Genomic DNA, 23198 nt, shown 5'->3' with positions numbered 1-23198 from the left:
GCCTTTCACAGTGAGCAACAGTACTGCTACAGCCTTGCAAGTCATTCTGTTTGGCTCATACCGTACAGTGAGTTTGGTCAGCTGTTACATGCTGCTGCAGGTTGTGTGGTTAACCTGCATGCTTGGTACATCAGTGAAGGTCTGAAACTAATGCAGCAAAAAAATCCTGTCACTTTTTCCATCTTCATTTTTATTTATTGCTTGTATTCTAGTTAAACCAGTATCTTCATATAAAGGTGTGCATAGGGCTTTTAAAGGCACCGGTCATAAATTGCATATAGCAAATTTAATGCCTAAATTTAATGCATAGCTAACTTCCTGGAAAAGGGAAACAACTGGCAGGTCAGCGCTCGGCAGCTTCAGCAGGGCTGAATGCTGATATTTTGACTTGATTTTCATTTAAATGAAGTGGAAGAACTGGTGATGAGGCATTTTGAGCATGCTGGTATGCACCACATCAGAGTATTTCTTCTGAATGTCCTTCCTCAGCTGCTTTGGGGCACTACATCAGTAGTCTGTGTTAGCAGCCTTGTCCAATGCGATAGATTCACAGTGTTCCCCCTTTTAGGATAAAAAACAAATCCCCTCGCATGCAGCCTTCTAACTGTGGCCTCTTTAACTGAAAACTCCTGAAATCTGCACCCTTCAATGTATAAAAAGTTGGTGTCAGTATAAAACATGAATTGTGGTCTGCCGCAAAATCACAGCACGGTCAGCATAAGTGGCATAAAAAGAACTTTTAGGAAGAGATCTGAAAATAGCAGCTGCACTTAACCAGAGCTACAAACTAAATTAGCTGAGGCTTTATTGACATATGGGGAAGGAACAAAATAAGGAACACTTACATCATACATCAGATCTTGCTGATCCTCTTCGAGTTGAAAATCTTTATTGATATACACTGTGTATTTTTTTCTAGACAAACATGGCATAACAAGGGTCAATGGAAACCAACATCAGCAGATATTCGATTTTCACTGCTTGAGATACATTGCCAGAAGAAAAAAAAGGAACAATAACAAAAATTTCAGATGTCATTTGTTCTATTGACATGGAAATGTTAATATCACGTAATACAAGAGTGCTCAGCCATTGAAACCCAGACCATGAAGGTCCCAGTGCACAGTTTTTGTGCTGATTTTAATCTCGAGGAGGCTTAAAGCTTAAAGCAGTTACTGGGTCAGCAGAGCATTGGTGACATTTACACACTTAAGAGGCCCCGCTGTGTAATTTTACATGGCCTGTCACTAATGTTCGTGTAGGCCGACTGAATGGCTAGATGCTGGATTGCTGTGGCAATGAGACTGAATTCAAAGATTAAGAGGTTTGGTGTACATACTTTCATATTCAGTCTAATTCGTCCTTTCGTTTCATGTTTAATATTTTGTTTTTCACTATAAAGCAACAGCACTGTCACTGTCCACTCTGTTCATTGAGGAGGAGAGCTATGCAGATTACACAAATACAAGGAAATACATGTTTTTACACCTGAAATGGCAGCATTAAGTAGCACCTTAAGTGTCCATTTCACAGAAGGCCTTTTCTAACGTTACGTTCAAAGAAGTGGTGAAGACATCACACCTCAAAGCTGCCAACCAGCACACGACTGTACAGTACAGTCCCCTTGGTTAAACTTCAGCAGCAACATGAAAGCTGTTTTGTACCAAATATGTTCACACTTTAGATGATCTGGGTATACATAAACAATTCCTTGCTTATTTATACCCCCACATGTACTAACAACTGTCTCTGGATTAGACTTAAAGGGAAAAAGGAAGTTCTGAAGCATATATATATATAAAATATAAAAACATGCAAATTGTTTTACTAGCTGTGATCCAGCTTGTGTGAAAAGGAGTGTTTTTTTATTTTCTGTCAGCAGATGGCCTCATCATCTGTGTGCATAAACAGTTGGTCATCTGAGACTTCAGACCGCTTAACCTTAGCCGCCCCTTTTGGTGATGGGAACTTGACAATAGTAGAGACATTACACAAGGAGTGGCATTATTTTTAGCTTCCTCTTTTTAGTGTGTATGAAAGCTTTGATAGCAAACCTATTTCAGAGTAGATTAAGATCATATTTTATAGCATCCTCACAAAAAACGACATAAAAATTCCCCAAAATAGTGTGACCTTCTTATTCTTTAACTCGTTGATTTGCAGTCTTGCTCTGGGGCTTCTCACTTTGACATCTTGCTAACAAGCTGCTTGCTACGTGTTCGATTTGCGACTGATGCAGCTGCTATGATGGGCAGATACGGCCATGATACATGTAAGGAGCATCCTAACCTAATCACAAAGTGCAACCTGATACATTCACTTGCAGGACACTTTATTAGGTATACCAAAGTAGTACAGGGTTGGAGTTCCCTTTGCTGGAAGCGTTCCTCAGAAAGTTTGATCCATACTGACATGATAGCGTCAGACACAGTTGCTGCAGATTTGTCGGCTGCACATCAATAATGCGAATCTCCTGTGCCAGTGTGAATTGCAGTAGGTAACAAATACACTAACATGCTTCAGAGTACACATGTTTGGTCCTGAATCAACACCCAAGAAACTTCACCCAAGTGATATGACACACTCTAGTGGGTTTTTATTTTCTCACATTTTTGTATTCAGATATATTACAGAATAACTCACTGAACCCTTGATTGAGCCCAGCCTAATATACTTGTAAGTGACTTGTGGCTGTTTGAAGCAATGACAGAAAAGGGTACAGAAGAGGAGGGGAAAACTGATAGAGTGGAAACACAAATGCTAATACAAAACTAGGAAATGTACAACTGATACGAGACGTAAAGGAAAAATGTTTAAAGAGAAACTGATACAGGGCTAGTAATTTTTTAGAGGAATGACTTAAATAGTTCAGTTCTTTTTGCAATATGAACTCACTTACAAGTAGTGTACAGGAGGAGTATGGTGGTTTTAGACATCATGGTGCTTCCTGTGCATTCACGGTAGTATGTTGGGGGAAAAAAGAAGTCAGAGAGCTGTCTTCTGGTGAGGTTTGTGGATTTAAAAAGAGGTGAACTTTCCAGACTTCTGTAGCCTACAATATAAAAATTATTTTAGTGAACTAAAACACAAGGCTCAACATAGCCTTGTAAAAAAATAAAGAAAATTAAAACTAAACTAAAATATAGACTATTGTTTTTATGTTAGTCTTTAAAATTTGTGAACACAATAAGCACGAGGAAGTATTGAGGAAGCAAATGTTTAGTGAGACTGAGAAAGTCTGGGTTTAGGATAGAGATGCCTGCTCTAGTTTTAAGCTTCAAACTAAAAGTTAGGGCTGGATCAACTGACCCTGAACGACCCTGTAGCTTCAGTGCTACAAGCTCAGGCTGCTCATGGGACTTCCCATGATGCACTGAGCCTTTTTCCTCCAAAGATCTCTTTTCTCACTCTCACCAGTATTTTGTGTTTCATTGTCAGTTTCTCTGTGCTTCTCTTTGCGCTCGTGTTTTCCCTCACTTCCCAGTCGGTTGTAGCGCATGGCTTCTAGTGGCAATCTCGTCCCCACCATCACAAAGTTCTTGCTGATGTACTCTAAGCCATGTCTGATTGAGTGGTTTATTGTCTCTGTCTAATCTTTTAGGGTCTAGATCAGGGATGGCAGACTCATTTTGCAGTGCAATTGCAACACTATGGATATATACTCAACAGTAAATAGAAAAAACGATCTGTCAGCACGACTCTTGGAGAAATACCTGTGTAAAATAAAGAACAGTTCTGGTAGCTTGTTGCCCAGTCTAATAGACCCTGTGCACGAGAAAATGCTAACTTCCTGGTTTGAGACCGGATGTGGGGTTGTACATTTCCGGTAGCTTTACTTTGCGGTCAATCGCTACTGCGAACATATACTCCAAAATCATGTCCAAAACTCGAAAACGGAAAGATCGCGTTAAGTTACAAAGAGCAGAAGGTGGGAACACTCACCACTGTTGTGTCACAAAAAATCTAATGATCAATTTTGACGTTTAAAGAGTTTAAATCGATCAGTTGTTTACATCACTCAACACAAGCGGAATTGCATCACTGCAGCAGAAGACACGTCGTCCACATTCAGAAGTATCTCTGTATAGTGACTGGTCTTATGATTTAAACAGGCAAATGTTCAGCATTCAAACTACAGGTGAAGAATAGTCAAACCAGATGTTTCCCCCGTTATGTCGAGATCAGCTAGTCAAGTACACACCTACACAGCATGTTAACAAACCGTGAAAAAAAGCCACACAAAAAATTAACGATTGCTGGTAAGGGTTTCTATACATCAGTATTTATGAAGGGTATGTTGTGACTTACCTTCAAAATTACAGCAGTCCCTCGGTAAAACGCGGTTCACCTTTCACGTCGCAGTTTCGCAGCTTTTTTAGTGCAAGTTTGCATGCTTTTTTTACGTCACATTGTGTCCTGCGTCCTGATCGCTGCAGACGATCTCCTCCGTGACGTCTCTCCTGTACAGTACAGAATCGCTGCATCGATCGCTAGCAGTGTGACTCTGAAGTGCAGTGCTGTATGTCCACGATGTACACGAAACGTTTTGCACCGTCAAAAAATAAAATTGGCTACTTGATTTCACCTATCGCTGGTTATTTTTAGAACATAACACCCGCGATAAACGAGGGACCGCTGTTTACAGATACTGAGAAATATAACATTTGAAGGCGCGGGGGAAAAATATCGACAAGCGATGAACATCATTTACAGATATATTGGGTAAATGCCCGAGACATCTATAGAAATGTAAATCGCTGCTTGATTCATTCATTTGCTTGACTTGTTTTGGACCGTAAACAGGGCGCGAATAGGACACCGGAAACAAAGCTCCCCACAGGAGTTTCCGCACCGGAAGTAGCATATGCTAATGTGCACATAGTCTATTCACAGAGAATAACCTTTTTGTTGTTGTTGACCCGTATTTTTAAAGATCAAAATTTATGCCCTCCTTCACTTTTTAAAAAAACGTCTATTAGACTGGATTCCAGTCTCTGTTGGCCCGATTTTAGTCCCCCGGGCCTTATGTTTGCCACAGTTGAAAGACATTATCAGTAACAAATTTATGCAGTGCAACACTCATACATCTTGTTGTTCTTCAAGCTTTCTGCCTAAGCACCTTATCTGTTTTATTTAGGCCTTCTTAGTCTTTTATAAAGTGCCCACAGGTTGGTTTTAAGAGTCAAAAGGAAGTTAGGGTCTCTTAGAATTACTACACACTAGAAAGTATCACCTGTAACCTCACAGAGGAATGGCTCTGTTTCAGTGTGTGTTTTCAGATGCATTCGTGTGTCTGCGTCCGTGCGCTTGACCTCTGAATTGTTCCAGTCCTGTGCGACGGAAAGTCCCCAGGCCTCTTTCACAGGAGCTGGGTGTCCAAGTGTGTGAGCTGTGTGTTTGCAGAAGTGTGGGCTACAAGCAGCAGCCTATCGCATGCGGTCTTTGAGGAAGCAGGAAGGAACATGCTGAAAGCAGTCAGCCAATGAGGTGCCAGAGCTGAAGGAGGAGCCCCCCTCAGGAAACGCTTGGTGGAGTATCAGGGGTTCAGATCATCAACAGACTTCCTAATCGACACAGCTGATTGTTCTCTCTGCTCATCTATCCATTTCTTTCATTATTTTTTGTTTTTTCTTTCTTCGTTAACACCTTTCTCCAGCTCCAGTTCCATTCATCTGCATTCTGTTTTCATGCTTCCACCCATAACAACTCTTATGATTGTGAATCTTTGACTCGATTCTTTCTACTTGGAGTCCATTCAACCGTATATCCGTCTCTCCACGTGGGTTGAAAATTATGGTGGTATATTATCCTGTACTGCCACTGTCATGTCCGCCGACATGTCTGCTCCTTCGGTAAAGAAGAAGAAGTCGTTTGCACGGAGCTCCAAACCAAGCACCAGGATGTGTATTCGGGAACAAAGGGACATCATGTAAGTTCAGACATTATCCTCACTGCTGGGTCTGACACTGCTTTTCTGATATCTTTATTTTTTCACTGAACACGTCCTCACCAGCCTGAGTTTGGTGATCAGCTCTGAGACTCGTTTGAGGTAGTGACTATCTCATTAGTTGGTTTTTGTGTTTATCAAGTGGCAGATATCTGGTATTTAGTGGTTCTTTTGAATGATCTTGAGTATCATCGGTGGTCTCAGGTGTGTAAAACCACGCAAGTAAGAGTGAGGTTTGTACCATCTTTACTGGCTGCTGTTTGATCTGGTTGTTACAATAATCTAACTAATGGAATTTGCGTTCTCTGCTGCCTGAAATGTGTAAACAGTAAATTTAAGATTTCCTAAGTGAAGTGCAACATTTCAGACTAAAGTACTGAGAAAAGTTAAAATCTTGTTAAGAAGTCGGAAAGTCAAAAGCAAACATCTACATTTTTCACACTGCATTTGAAACAGATGAATTTTACAACTTTTCAATAAAACAGACATTAACTTGGCTTATTTCGAGCGATATTTATGAGGGAGTGAAAGTAGTACATATTGCACTTTTAGCACTCCCTGTCCCTGTGCAGTCAAAAAAAAAAACAGTATGGCAAGAGTATCAAGTAAATACTGGACAAACAAGATGCTTTATTTATTAATTAAAACAATCAGGAATAAAAAAAAAAATAGCACTGATGTAATATTTTTTCCAGTAAAGCAAAAAGAAAAGATGTGAGAGAGCGTATGTTTGCACTCAGGAGCATATCCAGTGAGACTAGATATGATGTAACCAAGTTACAAAATACCATGACAGTACACGGCACATTAGGTCATGTCTTATTTTAGAACGCACTGAGCTTTAGTAGGTATATTTCACAAGGTGAATGACAGACTTTACCCACTGAAGCTGAGGATACGTGTCCAAGAATGTAAACAGCAAGAAAAAAAACACTTCCACGTTCCAAAAAACTGAGTCACATTATTTACAGATAGATGCTAATTCAAGATGAAAGGTCCACAGTGAGTGGCATTATTTGATGAGTGATATATTAATGTATGAAAGCATTTTACCTGCTTCTCTGTTAGTGAGTTTTGTAAGGAGATTAGGGAGAGCAAGTTCTTCATTTTTGTAATTTCACTTCTTGGAGACCTGAGCAGTTATTTTTGCATCTGAGATGTCTAGAGGTTGAACATTGCAAAACAAGCAAAAAATGCAGTCATCTGTTTTTGGTATTTTAAAATTCACAAAACCTCAAAAACACATGTTTTTTGGTTGGTTTTTTTTGGGGGGGGGGGTGTTAAAGCTGTTGTATCTTATAAGCTTATCCAGCTCGCTCTTTTCTCTGAGGTAATCAGGCAAGGCTTATTTATGCATAATCTGTCTTTTGATGCACCTGGTTATGGCAATAGTGAGACAGGTGTGTCACTCCCAACTTAGCATTTTTAACATGCAACCTGGGTGCATTTTTCTCAAAAGGGAGGTTTCTCCTAAGGCTAGCTGAGTAGTTTTTTTGTGAAAGTAACCATCCTGACTAAAACTACAACAGCAGGACACGGACATCTGCGCCCACCATATCTCCAGCCTTCTAACACGAGCTTCGCAGGAAATGAAACTGTTCTCACTCTGCGGCCACCATAGCCGTGGCTCCAACGCCAAAGGAAACTTTATTCATAACAGGGGGGACATAGGAACATTTGACAAACCAACATTACCGTAAAACTATAAGAAACGAAAAACAGTTCAATACCCCACAGCTGAAGTTAACTACAATGTACACAAGTACACAACGTTTCCAAAACAGATGTTCTCATTCAGGACAGACAGAAAACATCTGTGAGACAAACAGAAATGATTTTGAAGGGAACGTGTTTTAATTTAAGGTTACCAGCAGAGCTTGATTTGGTTTCCAAACACAGATGGTGGTGCAAAAAAACAAAAAAATAATCTGTGCTATAATAAGTATAACTTGCTTCAGTGCTCTATCAGGATTAGGAATTCAAGATTTGCGACTCTTTGTCGACATTATGCAAGCATAATGACATTAAGACAAAACTTCCTCTTAAATAACTTAACTTAAATAACCAATAAATATCCTAACATAATTAGAAATACAAGATGCAATATATATTATTAATGTATTGCATGTATGAGAGGCACTCATTCAAAAGGAGAGATCGATATTAAACCTTTTGTTTGCAAAGGTTAAAACTTCACCAAAATTCCAGTACAAGATGATTAAGAATTATTATGAACTGTGAATTATGCAAAGCTACTTTAATAGAGTCCAAGAGTATGAAAACAGAGCTAGAAATGGTGGTATCGTTATCATAAAATTTAGTATATAACAAAAATACAACATAGACAGTTGGGAATACTTTGTCGAGAGAGGACTGATTTACATAACATTATGCAGGAGCAACCAGTAACAGGGCTGAGCTACTGTAAAAGTTCTCAGTCATAACAAACACAAGTCATCAGTTATAAATCACACCTAGTGTGTTTGTGAGACTGTAAACTGTGAGAGAATGCATAAGAGATGAAGAGAAACAGGAGGGTGCAGACACACAGAGGTGAGGCTGGAAGCACGTAGGTGTGAGGCTTTAAAATGAAACTTTCATGCCAACTTTCTTCAAAAACCAAAGTCAAAGCAGGAATGTTGTTGTTGCACACTGAGGGGACAGAGGAAGAACGAAGCATGCAAAGTGTAATGTAAGTACTTGTATTTCCTGAGTATTTGCATCCAAAAAATAGCCTGAATTCGTTACAAAAACAGGGCTAGCTGTAATCTGTTGCTTTCACCTCTAAAAACAGGCGATCGATACTTTTCCAATGGCCCATGTTTGCTTTTAAAAAATAATTTTGTACGGTAAATTAAACCAAGTCTGTTAGCTTTGGTGATTTGATTCCTCAGAGAAAAATCCACTTTATTTGTCAGTGGAGATAAGCTTCCATGACGGCCATCAGCTGTGACCTCGGTACTTTCTCAGCAAGGTTTGCGTTAGAAAGACAGAGAACGAGGAGACGTTTACGGGAAATGAGTTCTCATTTTTCGACCCCTGCGTTGTGGGGGGAGGGTGGGCATGCAGTCAGACAGCAGAATCTCAATCCTATCTCTCTTCCTTCCTTTCATCCGGTGTACCTTTCTCTTCACCGCTTTTTCTCTTTCTTGCTAAATTACAGTTTGTAATTTGTTACAAACGGCTACTGTAGGATTTTTACCCTTTGAATCTTTCCAACTAAAGACTGTGTGTTTGTGTGCATCAGTCTGAGAGGAATCCTTCCTGCAGCCGTTACAGAAGTGTGACGATGGTGTAGTTCCTGTTGAGTGGCACTGCCATATTTGGACACAGGAAGGAGTGATGCAGGTAGAGAAAGAGGACCTGCTTTTTACTATTTCAGCTTTCTATGAGCCCATCGCTGCAGGTGTGTGTGTGGAGAGCAAAAGACTTGTTTCTGTTTCTCTTCTGCTTTTCCAATTTTCCGTGTTAATAAAAAACCAAACAGTCCTACACACCGGTGGTCACTTGTTCTCTGAATTCATTTTACATTAAAAACCGAGGAGATACTGGAAAGGCCAGACATTTCCACAAGCTACAGTGCCAAAATTATACACAAAGTATTGCTTCTTGAAAGCTAAAGCTGTTCTAATTCTCAAACATATAAATCCAACTCGTTTTAATGGTTAACCTGCAGGTACAGGTCTCACACTATAGAGCACTGTAGAGCTTATTATAGCAACTTCTTGACAGTGGTTGTGCAGCAACTCCATCAAATGCTCTTGCTGTTGGTGTCCGATTGAAAGCAGTTGTGCCAACCACTTTTGATCACAAGGTGATTGCACAGATCATCAACCGGCAACCTGTCTCCAAATGATCGTTTTTTCACTGACTGCACTGAAAACACTCATCTGCCAAGCGTCTCTTTGCAGTAGAGTAGGACTGGACTCTATTGGCTGCCCGCTGGTTGTATTCTGGTTCTGGTCTTGCAGTTAAATTGCCATTCTGCAGCAACAAGGTCACAATTTTTGGAGGAATTTCTGAATATCTGTTTAAAATCCTGGACTCTGAATGTAGTTAGTTAATTTGAATTTCTGTGTATGGAGATATGCAACAAATATGCGCTTTTCTCCAATTCATGACTATTAATTGCTATGTTGTCACAAGCAGAATGAATGTAGTTGCTAACTTGACCCCATTCACTTCTAAACTGTTAGCAGAGTGATAGCTGACTCAGTCTTATTGCTGTTTTATTACCATGCTGAGACAACAAAGTCACTTGATGGGGGCTGCACATTTTTGCAATAATTTTGACTGTACCCAATCTACAGCAGCTCTTTCCCCTGTTAACACTAGTAGACATATCAGCTGAACGGCTAAAGATCTTAATGACTGGTTCTTTAATCCATTTTTAACTTCTTTAAATTGTACATACATTGGCTAACTTAATGATTGTAGATTTTTTCTTAAAATAAAAGCTTTAAAAATTAAAAATTAAAAAAGGCACTTAGAATCGGTGGTTGCTCAGCATCTGGGCCGTAAACCTGATGAAAGATCACACATGCCAAAAAGAAGAACCCATCTTTTATTGATCTTTTATTGAAGTTACAGATATATCCAGATTAGGGCTGGTTAGGGCTATTTCCTGGAAGTAACACATGATGGTGTTTATAAAACGTATTCTCAACTCTAAGAAGGTATCCGTGGGAAAAAGCAGCAAGCAAATTTATAAGATCTGTGCCATTAACACTTTAGCTGTGTTAATCATTATCACCTGGACAGCTTCACAGAAGTGAGTAAAAGAACACTGATGACTTGAGATAAACCCAAAGTTTCTATTCATGTGTTCACACCTGCAAAAAGTGAAGCTGAACTAATGGAGGAACCATTGTGGTCGGTCATAGGGGAGGTGCAGTGCACTGCAGACATCAAACACAGCACAATGACACTGTTTCCTGGATGGGACAACCTGCATCGGCTGCAGCTGTGTCAGCGGTTACCTGTGACCTTTGAGTCAGCCTGAGGTTGTGAGCAGTGAGGGTCTTTGTTATCTGGTCTAAGCACGAAGCACGCACTTTGCGTGGACATTGGTTAGTGGCGTGCTTTTTTTGTTGTAGACACCTGACAGCTGCTGAGATCTATGACACGTAGACAGTGATGCATCTGTGCACATCTTAGTTTGATCTGTGGTCTGTGAATAAAATGATAGCTCACAACAAAAGAACGCAACAGGAAAAACTACACAAGCCTCTCCTCTAGTTGATTTTTGGTTTTGATAGCAGTTGTGTGTGCAGCTCACAAATCCAACTCCTGACATCATTGTTACCATGACACCATCTGTCCACTACAGCTCTAGTGGACATGATGTATCAAACAAAGAAAATTACCTGGACTTTTCCAGTTAATTGTATTTTGTTGTATTGTATGCTCCAGTTACAGTCTTTCCAGGATAGGCAGGCCAATCAACCTCCTATTGGGGTGCCCAGGTAATTTTCAACATCCCATTGGGATGTTGCTATAAAAGGGGGATTTAGCTGCATTCTTTCCTAAGACCAGCAGGGGGCGACTCCTCTGGCTGTGTAAACAATTGTGGTTGTATAGAAGTCTATGAGAGAACGACAATTTTTCTCATCTGATCTATGACTGTCAAGTCCTGATAGGTTTACGGCTTCTGTAGAGAATTAAATTTCTAATTTATTACTATATCATGCGGCATTTTGAAATATGGTCACCATTACAGTCAAACAGATAATAAACAGGATATAATTACTCATATGATACTGATATGTTGCTACTATCTGTATGTGCAGTGTATCTAGGAATGGCCTTTTTCGATATCTTTATATAACAAGCCTTGCAACACATCAGAAATGTGATTATGATTTTCAATCAAGTTAAACTACTGATTAAAGTCCCACAAGATTAACATTGCGCATTACATTCGTGGAACTTAGCGGTGTTTCTATCATGGCTGGGGTCTGGTGTACACAAACACACAAAAACCCAATGAAAACATTAGAGAGGGGAAGTATTCCTTCTCAGGTTTAATTTAAGGCTTTTCACATCCATGCTGGTGGATGCACAAGGCTTTTCAATCATGGAGTACTTTGGCAGTAAAGGTTTTCTTCCCCTGAGCTGTGCCTTAAAGGTCCCATAATATGAGGATAAGTTAGGTTGAGCACAGAAAGCTACTTCAATAAAAAGATCATGTTAAAATCTCTGCATTTGTTTTAATTTATATTGTATCATTATAAGTTACAACTTTAACCCATTTAATTTGAAATCTAATGTCATCCGGTGGAACATACTGTGCTGTATTCTGTTAATTAGAAAGAGTTTGCTTGTATTCCTTTGCAACAGCACTGTTCTATGAGCTCACACAAACAGTTCCTAGGACTTGAATCATCAGGGGATTTCCATTCGAAAACTGAACTAGTTTCAATTTCAGTTTGAAAATGAGCAGTCAACCTGCTAACATGAGTCCACACATTACACCATGCAGCCTATAGTGTCTTCATGCCCCCTTCTGAGTTTCTTCAGCTTGCTGGAGAGCATATCTGAGATGAGGACACGTTGTGTACGACTTGAATCGTTGGCCCGGCGTTTCGTAATTGTGTTTGTCTTTTTCCTGCAGTAGTTTTTTCACAGTCATCTTCTCGGGAAGACAAATTTAGATGCTACGTGAATGATAGCTGGATTCTATTTACTTTGTCACGATGTCTGCTGATTTCTACTCTTGATTAATTTGCAGGCATTGAACTAAACTTTAACTTCCGTCTCAGGTGAAGAGCAAATAGGCACTGGCACACAGTTTAAATGTGGAAGATAATTTTAAACTACCGCTCGGGGCAGACATTGTGTTTGTGTCCAGAGAGGAAATGTGTTTGAATGTGTCTGGTATGTGGGCTGTGCGTCTCTTCCTGAGAAACAGCAGTTCTCTGATTAGCATCTCTTCAGGAACTTTAAAAAAGCAGTAGGTGAGGTGAGCGGGTTTGAAGCTAAATCACACTGCCTTTTTTTTTTTGTTCTTTCAGGGTGAACCCATGGCAAGCTCGGTTGTATTTGGCAGAAGGTTGTTTTTTTTTAATGGGGTTTTTTCTGGTCACCGTATTTTGGTCATTAAATAAGTCATGCAAGAACCACATGATGGGAGAAGCAAATGTGATATCAGCATCCAGAAAGCTTGTCAGCGTGCTAATGGGGAAACTTTGTGTTTCATTGTTTTACTTGTTAGGAAGTGATCTAATGTGACACTACTAGGGGAATTTTTTTTTTTATTTATTTGGACAGGATTTCCTTTCCATGCCGTCTCTGCTCTGCTATATTTAAAGAATGTCTTCATTTGGATGATATTAAATATGATTTTTGAGAGCAAAGGCTAAGTTGAAGCAACCAAGTCAAGATGTGCTGATGTGGGCCACATTTGGGCCAAATATTCAGTGCTACCTGTGGGATTGTTTGGCTAACTGTGTGCAAACTGCGCTACAGTGATGATTGAGTAGCTTAGGTAACTTAAGTTTAGGTATCATACAAAGCTTATGGATGTTTGGATGCATGCATGTTTTGGTTTCTTTTTTAAATACAGTTTGACGGCCATGCAGATTATGAGAGTTGAACAAAAGACACAACAAAACATGAGTTCAAGGAGAGAACTGCAGAAGAAACCAGTGGGGGGTTGGGGGGTTCGCTAATTCCCACAAATTCCCACAAATTCCCACTACTACTTTTGACTCTGATCTTTCTCCTCTGTCAGTGGAAAAAGAATTAACACATTTCCCAGGGAACATAAAGGTGTTGAGTACGCAGTCACATCGCCATTGTGTTGTTTCTGTCGTGAGGATGAGGACTTCATGAAATCCTTATCGGACAATAAGCGGCAGCTGACCTCACTCGGGCTGAGATGAGATGAAGTGCAGAATGTCTGGCGTGCCTGTTCGTTTGTGTCTGTGCTGAGGTCTGTATCGGATAGTTATCAGTAAACATTACATGGGCCCAGGCGAAAAACGAACCACAAGATAGCTTTGGTATGTCTTTTTGAAGTCCCCCACACATACACAGATATGAAGGAGGGCAGACTAAGGTCATAAACAGGCTGAAGTTTCACCCTGTGATGTGTTTGAGGCCTGCATGTGTTATCAGCTAACAGGTTTAATTCCTTCCATCTGTCCGTGCAAATACATTTTGTTCTAGTTCTCAAAGCAGGCTGCTTTGGTTGAATTATGACCAGGGTGTGGTGATGTGGAGCGAATCTGCCAGAGCGGGGGAGCTGCTGCCAGTCCTGGCAGACTTTGCCCTAACCACAGCTTCTTCAGTCTAAACTGTTGCAATATTTCTATTCCTCATCTTCATTATCAAGAAATATTGTTTAATTATGTTCGATCATATTCTCACCATTCAAAATATTCAGAGCAGAATCAATACATTTCCTCTAAATCTCTTTGGTATATAAGAGACTGAGGCTGATTTTAAATGATTCAGTTACCTGGTCACTAAAACATCTAACAGAGGAGGAGCTCCTATGCACACCCTAAATGGTGCTACAGATTAGAGCAAATAGTTCACTACATGAGCTGGCATGCTAATCGCTAGCATGTGTGACATATGTAAACATGCTAGCTGTGGTTAGTTGATTCTGACACGACCTACTTCTGTTTTTGTGCTTGCTATTTTGAGTGCAGTCAAACTAACAAGTGTAAGCGCATACAATATCCTATGATAAACCATGCTGTTGTGTTAGGGTTACCCAACATTTGCTAGTTGGCTAACAGCCGGCTAACAGCCGGTTAGCCAACTAGCAAACAGTATGCTTGAATCAACAGTATGCTTCAAACAATGTCTTGGAAACCACATTGTCATTGGTTGAGTCAAAGGGGCCCACGTTCCTGCAACAGTTTATTTTTTTCTAAAAACAGACCTTCAGAAATAAGCAGAGCTTTAAGTCTCGGGCTCTTTTTTTTATTTTTTATCTCCTGCATGTAATGATAATAATGGATTGGATTTATATAGCGCTTTTCAAGGCACCCAAAGCGCTTTACAATGCCACTATTCATTCACTCTCGCATTCACACACTGGTGGAGGCAAGCTACTGTTGTAGCCACAGCTGCCCTGGGGCAGACTGCCATATCGCGCCATCGGCCCCTCTGGCCAACACCAGTAGGCGGTAGGGTAAAGTGTCTTGCCCAAGGACACAACGACCAGGACAGAGAGCCCGGGAATCGAACCGGCGACCTTCCGGTTACAGATACGTTTCCCAACCCCCTGAGCCACGGTCGTCCCATGTAATTAAATTTTACTCTAAAGTGTGGGGTGTTTATCCTCATTCATTCATCATCGCCTCACCTAGTTTATTTGAAATACTCTGAAGTCTAAAGCATAACACAAAAACTGACTTTGGCATGAGTCATTTTCAAGGTGTCCTGTTTTTTTAAAGCAGCCCTGCCAGGATCTGCGCTTCAACATCAGTAAATGAATGCATGCCCATTTAATTCTCAAGGTCTTTTTATCTCAGGGAAAGGGGGTGGATTTTGGCACCAACTAAATCCTCCTAAATACTTCATTCCTTGACTTCTTTCCAACTCAGGCTAGCAGATGCTGGTGATAAACTGCAAGTTATACATAAACACGTTAGATCATGAAGGAATGTTTATTTTCACTACCCCCCCACCCCCACCCCCCACCCCCGTCTCTTTCTATCACACCCACATTTTTTTTTTTTCACATTACATCTTGAAGACTCAAAAAAGGACACAGGATGTTATGCATTTCCTGCATGAACTAAATATGTGCCTTTGCCCATGCAAAAATTCAAGGTTCCTGTTACGTAGGTCCACCACCTTAGTCTGAGTGTCTTTATGAGTGAGACAGATAGATATCAGCAGAGGTCGTCAGAGAGAGCTGCGGCAAAAAGCAGAAAATGAGACAGACTTAAAAATTGGATGGCTAAATTGCCCTCAGTTTGGATTTGATGGGACAGTAAATGCCACAGAGGACAGAAACAAAAGGTTTCTTGTTTCTATTATGGATATCCTGCCAGCGTTAGCTTCTACTATGTTAGCCTCCACAGTCAGCATACTGAGGGAGAACGCTGCCATTCAGATCTTCACCAAGAAGCTCAACAGGAGGTAGGCAACACCTGCATCAGGTGTAAGAACAGGAATTTGCAGAAAAAAGGTTTTTGAAATTGACAAAAAGATGTTTCATTCTTTTAGTGATCTTTGTCCAGCTGTGGTGAGCTACCCTAGCCAGGCAGCATTTCCTGAGCAGCACAGTGGACACAGCAAGGCTATAACTCTCCATCTGCTAGTCCACTGGCATGTGTCCCATTAGCAGTATAGAGTTTCATAGCACATGATATGTTATCTTAGTTGATCCTTCATTTCTGACAGTGTCACAATTTGTTTGTCTTTAGTTTGTGACTTTTGATTCACAACTAATGATTAGAGATTCCTATCCACACCAGACGAGTAGCCGAGCATTACTCATGTTACTACGGAATTTGACTGAGTAATAAATGTAATTTAATTTAGTTTAACAGAAAAGGAGTGAAATAGTCATTTTGTTTTACTCACTCCCTGTCATGACTGCTTATCCAGCAGTCATTAACTAACCGATTTTTAATTCTACAAAATAAATGCTGTTTTTTTTATTGATGATATAAATCATGAAATAATTAATATTTAAAAGCTGTTGAGAAATGGTTTGCTCAGGACTAGTTATTTGGTTTAGGTGTTTCCAGGACGGCTTATCTTTGGGCAAGATACTGAACCCTGAGTTTCCCCTGCTGCCTGCATGAATGTTGGAAAGCACTTAGACTTGGATAAAAGCTCAGTATGAATGTGTGACTGTGTGAATGAGACTTGTAGTAGAAGCTGCTTTGAGTGCTCAGCTGAGTAGAGAGGTGTTTTATGAGTACTAATCTGTTCATCACTTTATAATTCCACTTCTATGAGCGTGCACAGCCCAAAAACAGGCTTCGCCGTTGGATGTTTTGAGTAGCCGGTCTTAAGTCTGGGGTGGTCTTATCGCCATCTCTGCTCCAAATATGTTTCAGGGTATATGGGAGAACAAATAAGTCATTTTTTTGTTTTGTTATGAACTGCTGAGTGCCTTCTAGTTTTCTGTGTGAGAGCTGATGTAGCTCAGAACGCTCTCAAGCTAAAGGGGATAGGAAGCAGGTTTGCTAGCAGAGAGGATGTGGTCCTGCCTCTGTGCTGCCTCCTCAAAGCTACTTGGTTTTTGTTTGTTAGCTTATTTATGCTGGCGTTCATTTCCTTATTCATTTCTGCGATCTTGTGCGACTAGAGAGATTACAGTTTCACCTGACTGACGGAAAAATATTCTGTCCTCTGCTCTGCCGTAGAACCATGTCATCTCCAGAGATGTGCTGGCCGGTGCCAATGCGAGCCATTGGGGCTCAGAACCTCCTCACCATGCCAGGAGGGGTAACCACTGCAGGATACCTCCACAAGAAGGGAGGCAGTCAATTCAGCCTAATGAAATGTAACTCACATTTAAGGCAGACATGAAAGAGCAATATCTACTTACATTCTCATCACTGATACAGCACCTTTTACACCACCATGAAAACATTCTTAATACATATTGCCTGCCTTCCAGGGCCACTGAGGTACATCATCATCCACAAGGGCTGCGTGTACTACTTTAAGAGCAGTACCTCTGCTGCACCACAGGGGGCGTTTTCTCTCAATGGCTACAACAGGTCAGTAGAAGACATTTTCCTACATAAATAAACATACTAAACTGAGTGCTTCAGGCTCAAGGGTGAAGCCTGTGCCAACGTCTATATATTGTTGTATGAAGATTAGGTGCACTTTGAGGTTAATGATTCTGACATGGGTGTCACTTCCTCCTGAGCCGCAGAAACCCACGTGTTTTTTGACGACTGTGATTAGACTGTTACTCTCTCCTTTGGACCCATAATGTTTTGTGTGCTTATTCGGGGCTTTATTATTCTGGGACTCAGCCCCAGCGACGCTCACATCCCACCGGTTTAATTTAAGCTTTATTACAGCATGACATCTATGTAAATGGTAATTGTAGATAATAAGGTTTAATGCAGGAAAAGGTTAAGTACTTGCTTTAAAAATGGGCCTTCAGTACCGAGTACACCTGAAGCTCCAGGAATGTTAGACCTGAGCTCAAGGGTATATAAAGGAGTGTTCTTAAAACTGAGAAGAACAAATATATGTAGATAGCTGGCTAGGCTGCCATCAAGAGAGAGGGAGAGGGAGGGAGTGTTTACAGTAGGCAGCTGTCAGGGCACCTGAAAAACTCCCCAGGAAGCAACACTTAGCACATAACAGCTGCCTCACAAAAAGTGTGGCAAACATCTCCATCAAAACATCACTGTATTTAGATTCCCTCATGTTTGCTGCTTTGTGACATTTGATTGATGAAGGGATGGTCAAGAAGATCAGGGTGTTTCTTCAGGGCTTCCCCACAGAGAGTGATTGCCATCTTATTGCATTTCCTAGTCTATACAGTATGTGTGAATGGGGTTTAAGGAGGGAAGAAGGTTGTCTGATCCCGCCTCAATCAATGCCAGTGATTCAGCAATATTTCAGACTAAAATTATTTACAACAAACTCCTTGATTTTTTTCATACTTATGTATATTACATCCAAATAAGGTTGTAATTATATCAATTACAGGGGGCTCATCAGCAGCACCCAGGTGTACTTTGTTGTTGTTATTGCACATTTCCCATGACATCAAATAATGTGGAGCACTAATATATCTTATCTTACATTTGTCCTCTTCTTCAGAGTGATGAGAGCAGCAGAGGAGACAACATCGAGCAATGTTTTTCCTTTCAAGATCGTCCACTTCAGTAAGAAACACAGGACGTGGTTCTTCTCAGCAGCCAGTGAGGATGAGAGGAGGGTAAGAGTACAAAAATTTGACCTCCCTGCCAAGCGATTTATTGAGAACTTACATAACTTTAGAGCCTGAGAAGAATTTTTAGTCTTTGCCTTTGTCTCAACTATGGTATTATTTCAGTATTTATGCTAAAATTGTTTGGGGTTTGTTTTAATTTAAATGCTGCAGTTTCACATTATCACGTGTTGTATTTTGCTTGATGTCTTACAGAAATGGATGCGATACCTTCGGAAAGAAATAGACCACTATAACGACAGGAAAGAGGCCCACCTACCAAGGTAACCTCAATGAACTTGGTCATATTTCACCACACTATAAAAATATAGATTATACATGTATTGTTGTAAGAAAACTACAGACATGGGACAAATAAAGTACTTAGTACTGTGAAAACCCAAGTACAGCCTTACTGCTTCCATAGGAATTAAGAGGTAATAGCAGCCAGGTGTGGTCAATTAAATGCACAGTTAGCCAATCATCAGCAAGGGTGACCACCTCTATAAAAGCTGAAAGAAAAAAAATAATGGAAAAATGTGTCTAAAAATAATTTTATACCATTTATGCTTCATTAGTCATCTACGTTTTTCAGTGTAGATTTTTCTGGCTCGCGTACTTTCATTGAAATCTCAGTGAGCCTACAGTCAATAAAATCCATTTTTTGGCATATTATTTGTTAATTATGTCTCCATCTTTGTTTGTGACAGTGACTCAGATTCAGATGCAGACAGTTTCTATGGCACAATCGAGAGGCCGATGGATGTGAAACATCTTGTTGATACCACCGAAATTAGTAAGACAACAACAATGAATATCCATGGATAAGATATAAGCTTATATGGCATTTGTGCATTAATAAATTGTTGCACCTCTTCTTTCTATGTGAAGATTACAGTGATGACGATGATGATGACGATGAGGAGGACTATCTGAAGCCAGACAGTGAATGTTCGCCAACATCTTCAGGTGACCACCTCAACCTCTTTCCCTGTACTTATGGCTCCTTAACACAAAGATCTTTACCTGAAACAGGAACCAATACTGACTCTCTCTATTCATTACCTCGTCAGGTCGACCCACAGGTCCACCGCCCTCTTACCCTCCTCCACCTGTGCCAGTGACATTCCCCCACCGTCAAGACTCCAGTCCAGGCCAAAAAAGCCTCCTCCCTCCCATCCCATTACAACTGAAAGCCCCTACCTCTCCGCTCCCCAGGAAACCTTCACCTTGTCCACCCTCTCCGTGCATAAAGAAGGAGTCTACCAAAGGCCCACCCCCACCTTTACCTTTTGCCCCTCACTTACAGAATCCCTTTCCTTCCACACCTCCACCTATTCCTCCCAATGCAAAGAAACCAGGCAGGTCAACCTCCGTGGGAGTAACAGCAAATGACAATAGAGACTGGAGGCCTACGCCATCTGTTTCAGTCCAGTCACCAGCTACTTTGCCCATCTGTGAAAAACTAGACAGGCTAATCCTAAATGGCCCCAGTCCCCCTCACTCTGGCGGGAGCCAGTCACTAGAAAACAGCTACCGCCGTAATAAGCCGAACATGCCTGTTCCACCCTGCCCAAACACAAAGGTATCTCTCAATCTAACGTCCTCCAGTCACCCACCACTGCCTGGTCACCCTTCACACTCCCCGCTACCTAAACCTGGACTACTCAATAAGCCATCTATACCCAAACCTCCTTTACCTTTAGTAGGAGTCAAGCCATCAATGCCTCCACCCAAGCCCAAGTCGCCAGGAACACCCTTTCAGTAAGTCTGACTTAAACAGTGAAATTCAGGATGATTTTTATGATCAAAAAATTAATTGAAAGGAAAACATCCACAATCATTCTAAAGCTGTCTTACTGACACTGTTTTATTGGTTCATGTATAAAATAGATATGTAAAGACAACATAAAACTTTCCCTGCATCACTAAGGCATGTTTTTTCACCAGAAGAACATCTCCAGAGGGCCAGAGCTTCCGTTCCATCAACGACGAAACTGCAGCTTTCAGGAGGAAACGAGACTCGACCGCGTACGACTCTGACGAGGACTATGAGAATGTAAGAGAGACTGAAATGATGTGTCAGCTGATAAAAATGCTAAATTACTGTGGAAATACATGCTGCTTTAGATAACCGCTTGTATCATCATCATCCGAGCCCAGGGAAATCCCTTTTGTTTTAAAAGTCATTTTATCTGGGCTGCATATTAGTCTTTATGAACTGCCTTCAAAATTCACTAAAGCAAACGAAAAAGAAACAAAAATCACAGCATCAGCTGATTCTGAGGCGCTCAGGTGGGAGGAAGTCATAATCCAATCATAATAATCTCATTTTCTGCTAAAAGAACACTATTTTATGGCAATTTTTCAAATCATGAAGTTGAAGCAATTCAATTTTTATTAAACACTGAAACAAGATATTGAAATTTGAGCCATGCTTTGTTATAGGCAGTGCCAGGCCGACATGCTTATGATCTAAACTGTAGTATCTTTATGTGACCTGTGTAGTTATTATAACACACAATTTTGTTCTTTATGTTTCACTGCTGTATATCTGAGCAGAGAGCTCAGCCTCGTGAGAGCCTAGTAACAGTAATGAATTGAGTTTAATCAGTTGTTTCTGTATCTGCAGGTCCAGCTGCCAGACTCTGTGTTCATTGATTCGAATGAAACCAGCTTCGTAGAAAAGTACGTATCTCACCTTTAGTTTTTGCATTTAGAGCTGGAAGCTGAAACGGTTCTTCAGTAAACTAAGCAGTGCTGCTTTTTGTTTTTTCTGCCCTCTAGTGGCAAAACAGTGCATTTCTTTCTGCTTCTTGTCTTGTTAAACAAACAAACAAAGCTGTTTTTCTTTCTATGAGCCTCACTTCAGTTTTAACTGAACTACTACTACTTATTTAAGGGCCTGACTTTTAACATGGGGCAGTTGCTTTATGTTTTCCTCTGATAACTCATAACCGGTGATCATTTTTCTGTTTGTAGGTTATTCAAAGAGAGTCCAACTCCTCCACATGATGGACTGTACGCCATCAGAAAATCAGGAACCAAAACAACAAAGGTAAAAAATGAATAATAAAAAATAATAAAAAATAATAAAATAAAATAATAGTTTCCAGTACAGCATAATGGAAATTTGTGTTACTGATAGATACTTAACATTAAGTAACTCTGAAGCACCAGCTCCTGAAAGCTAATGATTATGATTGCCATATATGAAATATCTTTCGTCATTCTGGGCTGAAAAATCTATCTCGCTGCCGTAAAAGGTAAAAGGTGCCGTAATAATTGTAAACAGTAACAGTCAATATGATCTAATCAATAAATGTGTACATTTTCTGAATACTTCATTTTTATTTTTTACAGTTTTTGGGTAGACAGTATTATTTTAATAATAATAAAAGAGCTTCTGATATCTAGGCCTAAATAAAATCATTTTTGGTGTGTTATCCAGGTGCTGGTGGTGTGGGACATCAGTATAGGCAAAGCCAGAAACTACAGACTGTTTGAAGAGGTAAGAAACCTGCTGTTGTATTTTAGCTGTATGGTATAAGTGCCTATTATGTTTTGTAAGTAAGTTACACGTCAGACTAATAAAGCTTCCTGCTGGGTGTTTTGGCAGGGTGACTGTATATTTCTGGAAGCTGATTTGACCTTCCCCAATCTGTCTACACTGATCGAACACTACTACTGCCAACCTCTTCCTCACCACGGCTCACTGTGTCTCCAGAAGCCCTACACAAAGACGTGAGCACTTTCACAGGCGGCTTGCTGAACTGTAACTGAAACCAGAGGACACCAAAGCAGCTGAAATCAGTGCAGAAGACTCTGACGGTGCACTGGACTGCACCTTAAACATGGAGAAAACTATACAAACTAGACTCTCACCTTGACAAATCTACACTCAGTGAGATATTTCCATCATGGCAAACTTTCTAAAATGAAATCTACCAAACTCTCTAAGGGATCAAACATCTGTAAAAGAAAATCAGAAATCTGCTGCAAATTCCTGATGTTTCATGTAAAGTGAGCAATGGTTGTGATGTGTTTTGGCCACAAAGGGGCACTGTGACACCAAATGCTAGCATTAAAAAACATTGATGTTTCTGCGTTGGCCCAGCAATGGTCTAACAAACTGCCTAGATTGTCCTCTCCCTCATGCCCTGTGACAGCTGGGATAGGCTCCAGCACTCCAGCGCATAAAGGGAAATGGATGGATGGTTTACACGTTTTGAAAATGATATAAAGTATAGCTTTAATATTGAGCTTAAATGGATGAGAGCAAGAAGAACTTTAATGATGCCAGCACAGAAGTTGAATAGTATTAAAAAAGTAATTAAGATAATTATTACATATAATTAATTAAGTTTAATTTTAAAA

The 23198-nt window shown here is 40.4% G+C and overlaps 1 protein-coding gene across 3 annotated transcripts in view; it reads left to right on the top strand.

The window, feature by feature from the left end:
- The window catches only part of sh3bp2 (SH3-domain binding protein 2), a 29468-nt gene that overhangs the window by 5464 nt on the left and 806 nt on the right, over window positions 1-23198 (top strand). Inside the window, exons 1-13 of one of the 3 annotated variants that reach the window (XM_006803451.3) lie at window positions 5785-5929; window positions 17287-17426; window positions 17544-17646; window positions 18713-18830; window positions 19038-19105; window positions 19532-19617; window positions 19713-19790; window positions 19895-20585; window positions 20772-20880; window positions 21454-21509; window positions 21804-21879; window positions 22273-22332; window positions 22441-23198. The exon at window positions 22441-23198 is cut by the window's right edge and continues 806 nt beyond it. In XM_006803451.3, the coding sequence (XP_006803514.2) occupies window positions 5826-5929; window positions 17287-17426; window positions 17544-17646; window positions 18713-18830; window positions 19038-19105; window positions 19532-19617; window positions 19713-19790; window positions 19895-20585; window positions 20772-20880; window positions 21454-21509; window positions 21804-21879; window positions 22273-22332; window positions 22441-22569 (1818 nt within the window). In that variant the 5' untranslated portion in view covers window positions 5785-5825 and the 3' untranslated portion in view covers window positions 22570-23198. Of the gene's footprint in view, window positions 1-5784; window positions 5930-15922; window positions 16049-17286; window positions 17427-17543; window positions 17647-18712; window positions 18831-19037; window positions 19106-19531; window positions 19618-19712; window positions 19791-19894; window positions 20586-20771; window positions 20881-21453; window positions 21510-21803; window positions 21880-22272; window positions 22333-22440 lie in introns of those variants that run through there. The other 2 variants (XM_035913254.2, XM_087844429.1) reach the window with 2 other exon arrangements.

The sequence above is a fragment of the Neolamprologus brichardi genome, chromosome 7 (assembly GCF_056152115.1).
Source record: "Neolamprologus brichardi isolate AB-2024 chromosome 7, ASM5615211v1, whole genome shotgun sequence".
NCBI classification, from domain to species: domain Eukaryota; kingdom Metazoa; phylum Chordata; class Actinopteri; order Cichliformes; family Cichlidae; genus Neolamprologus; species Neolamprologus brichardi.
This window is presented reverse-complemented; position numbering and strand designations above follow the sequence as displayed.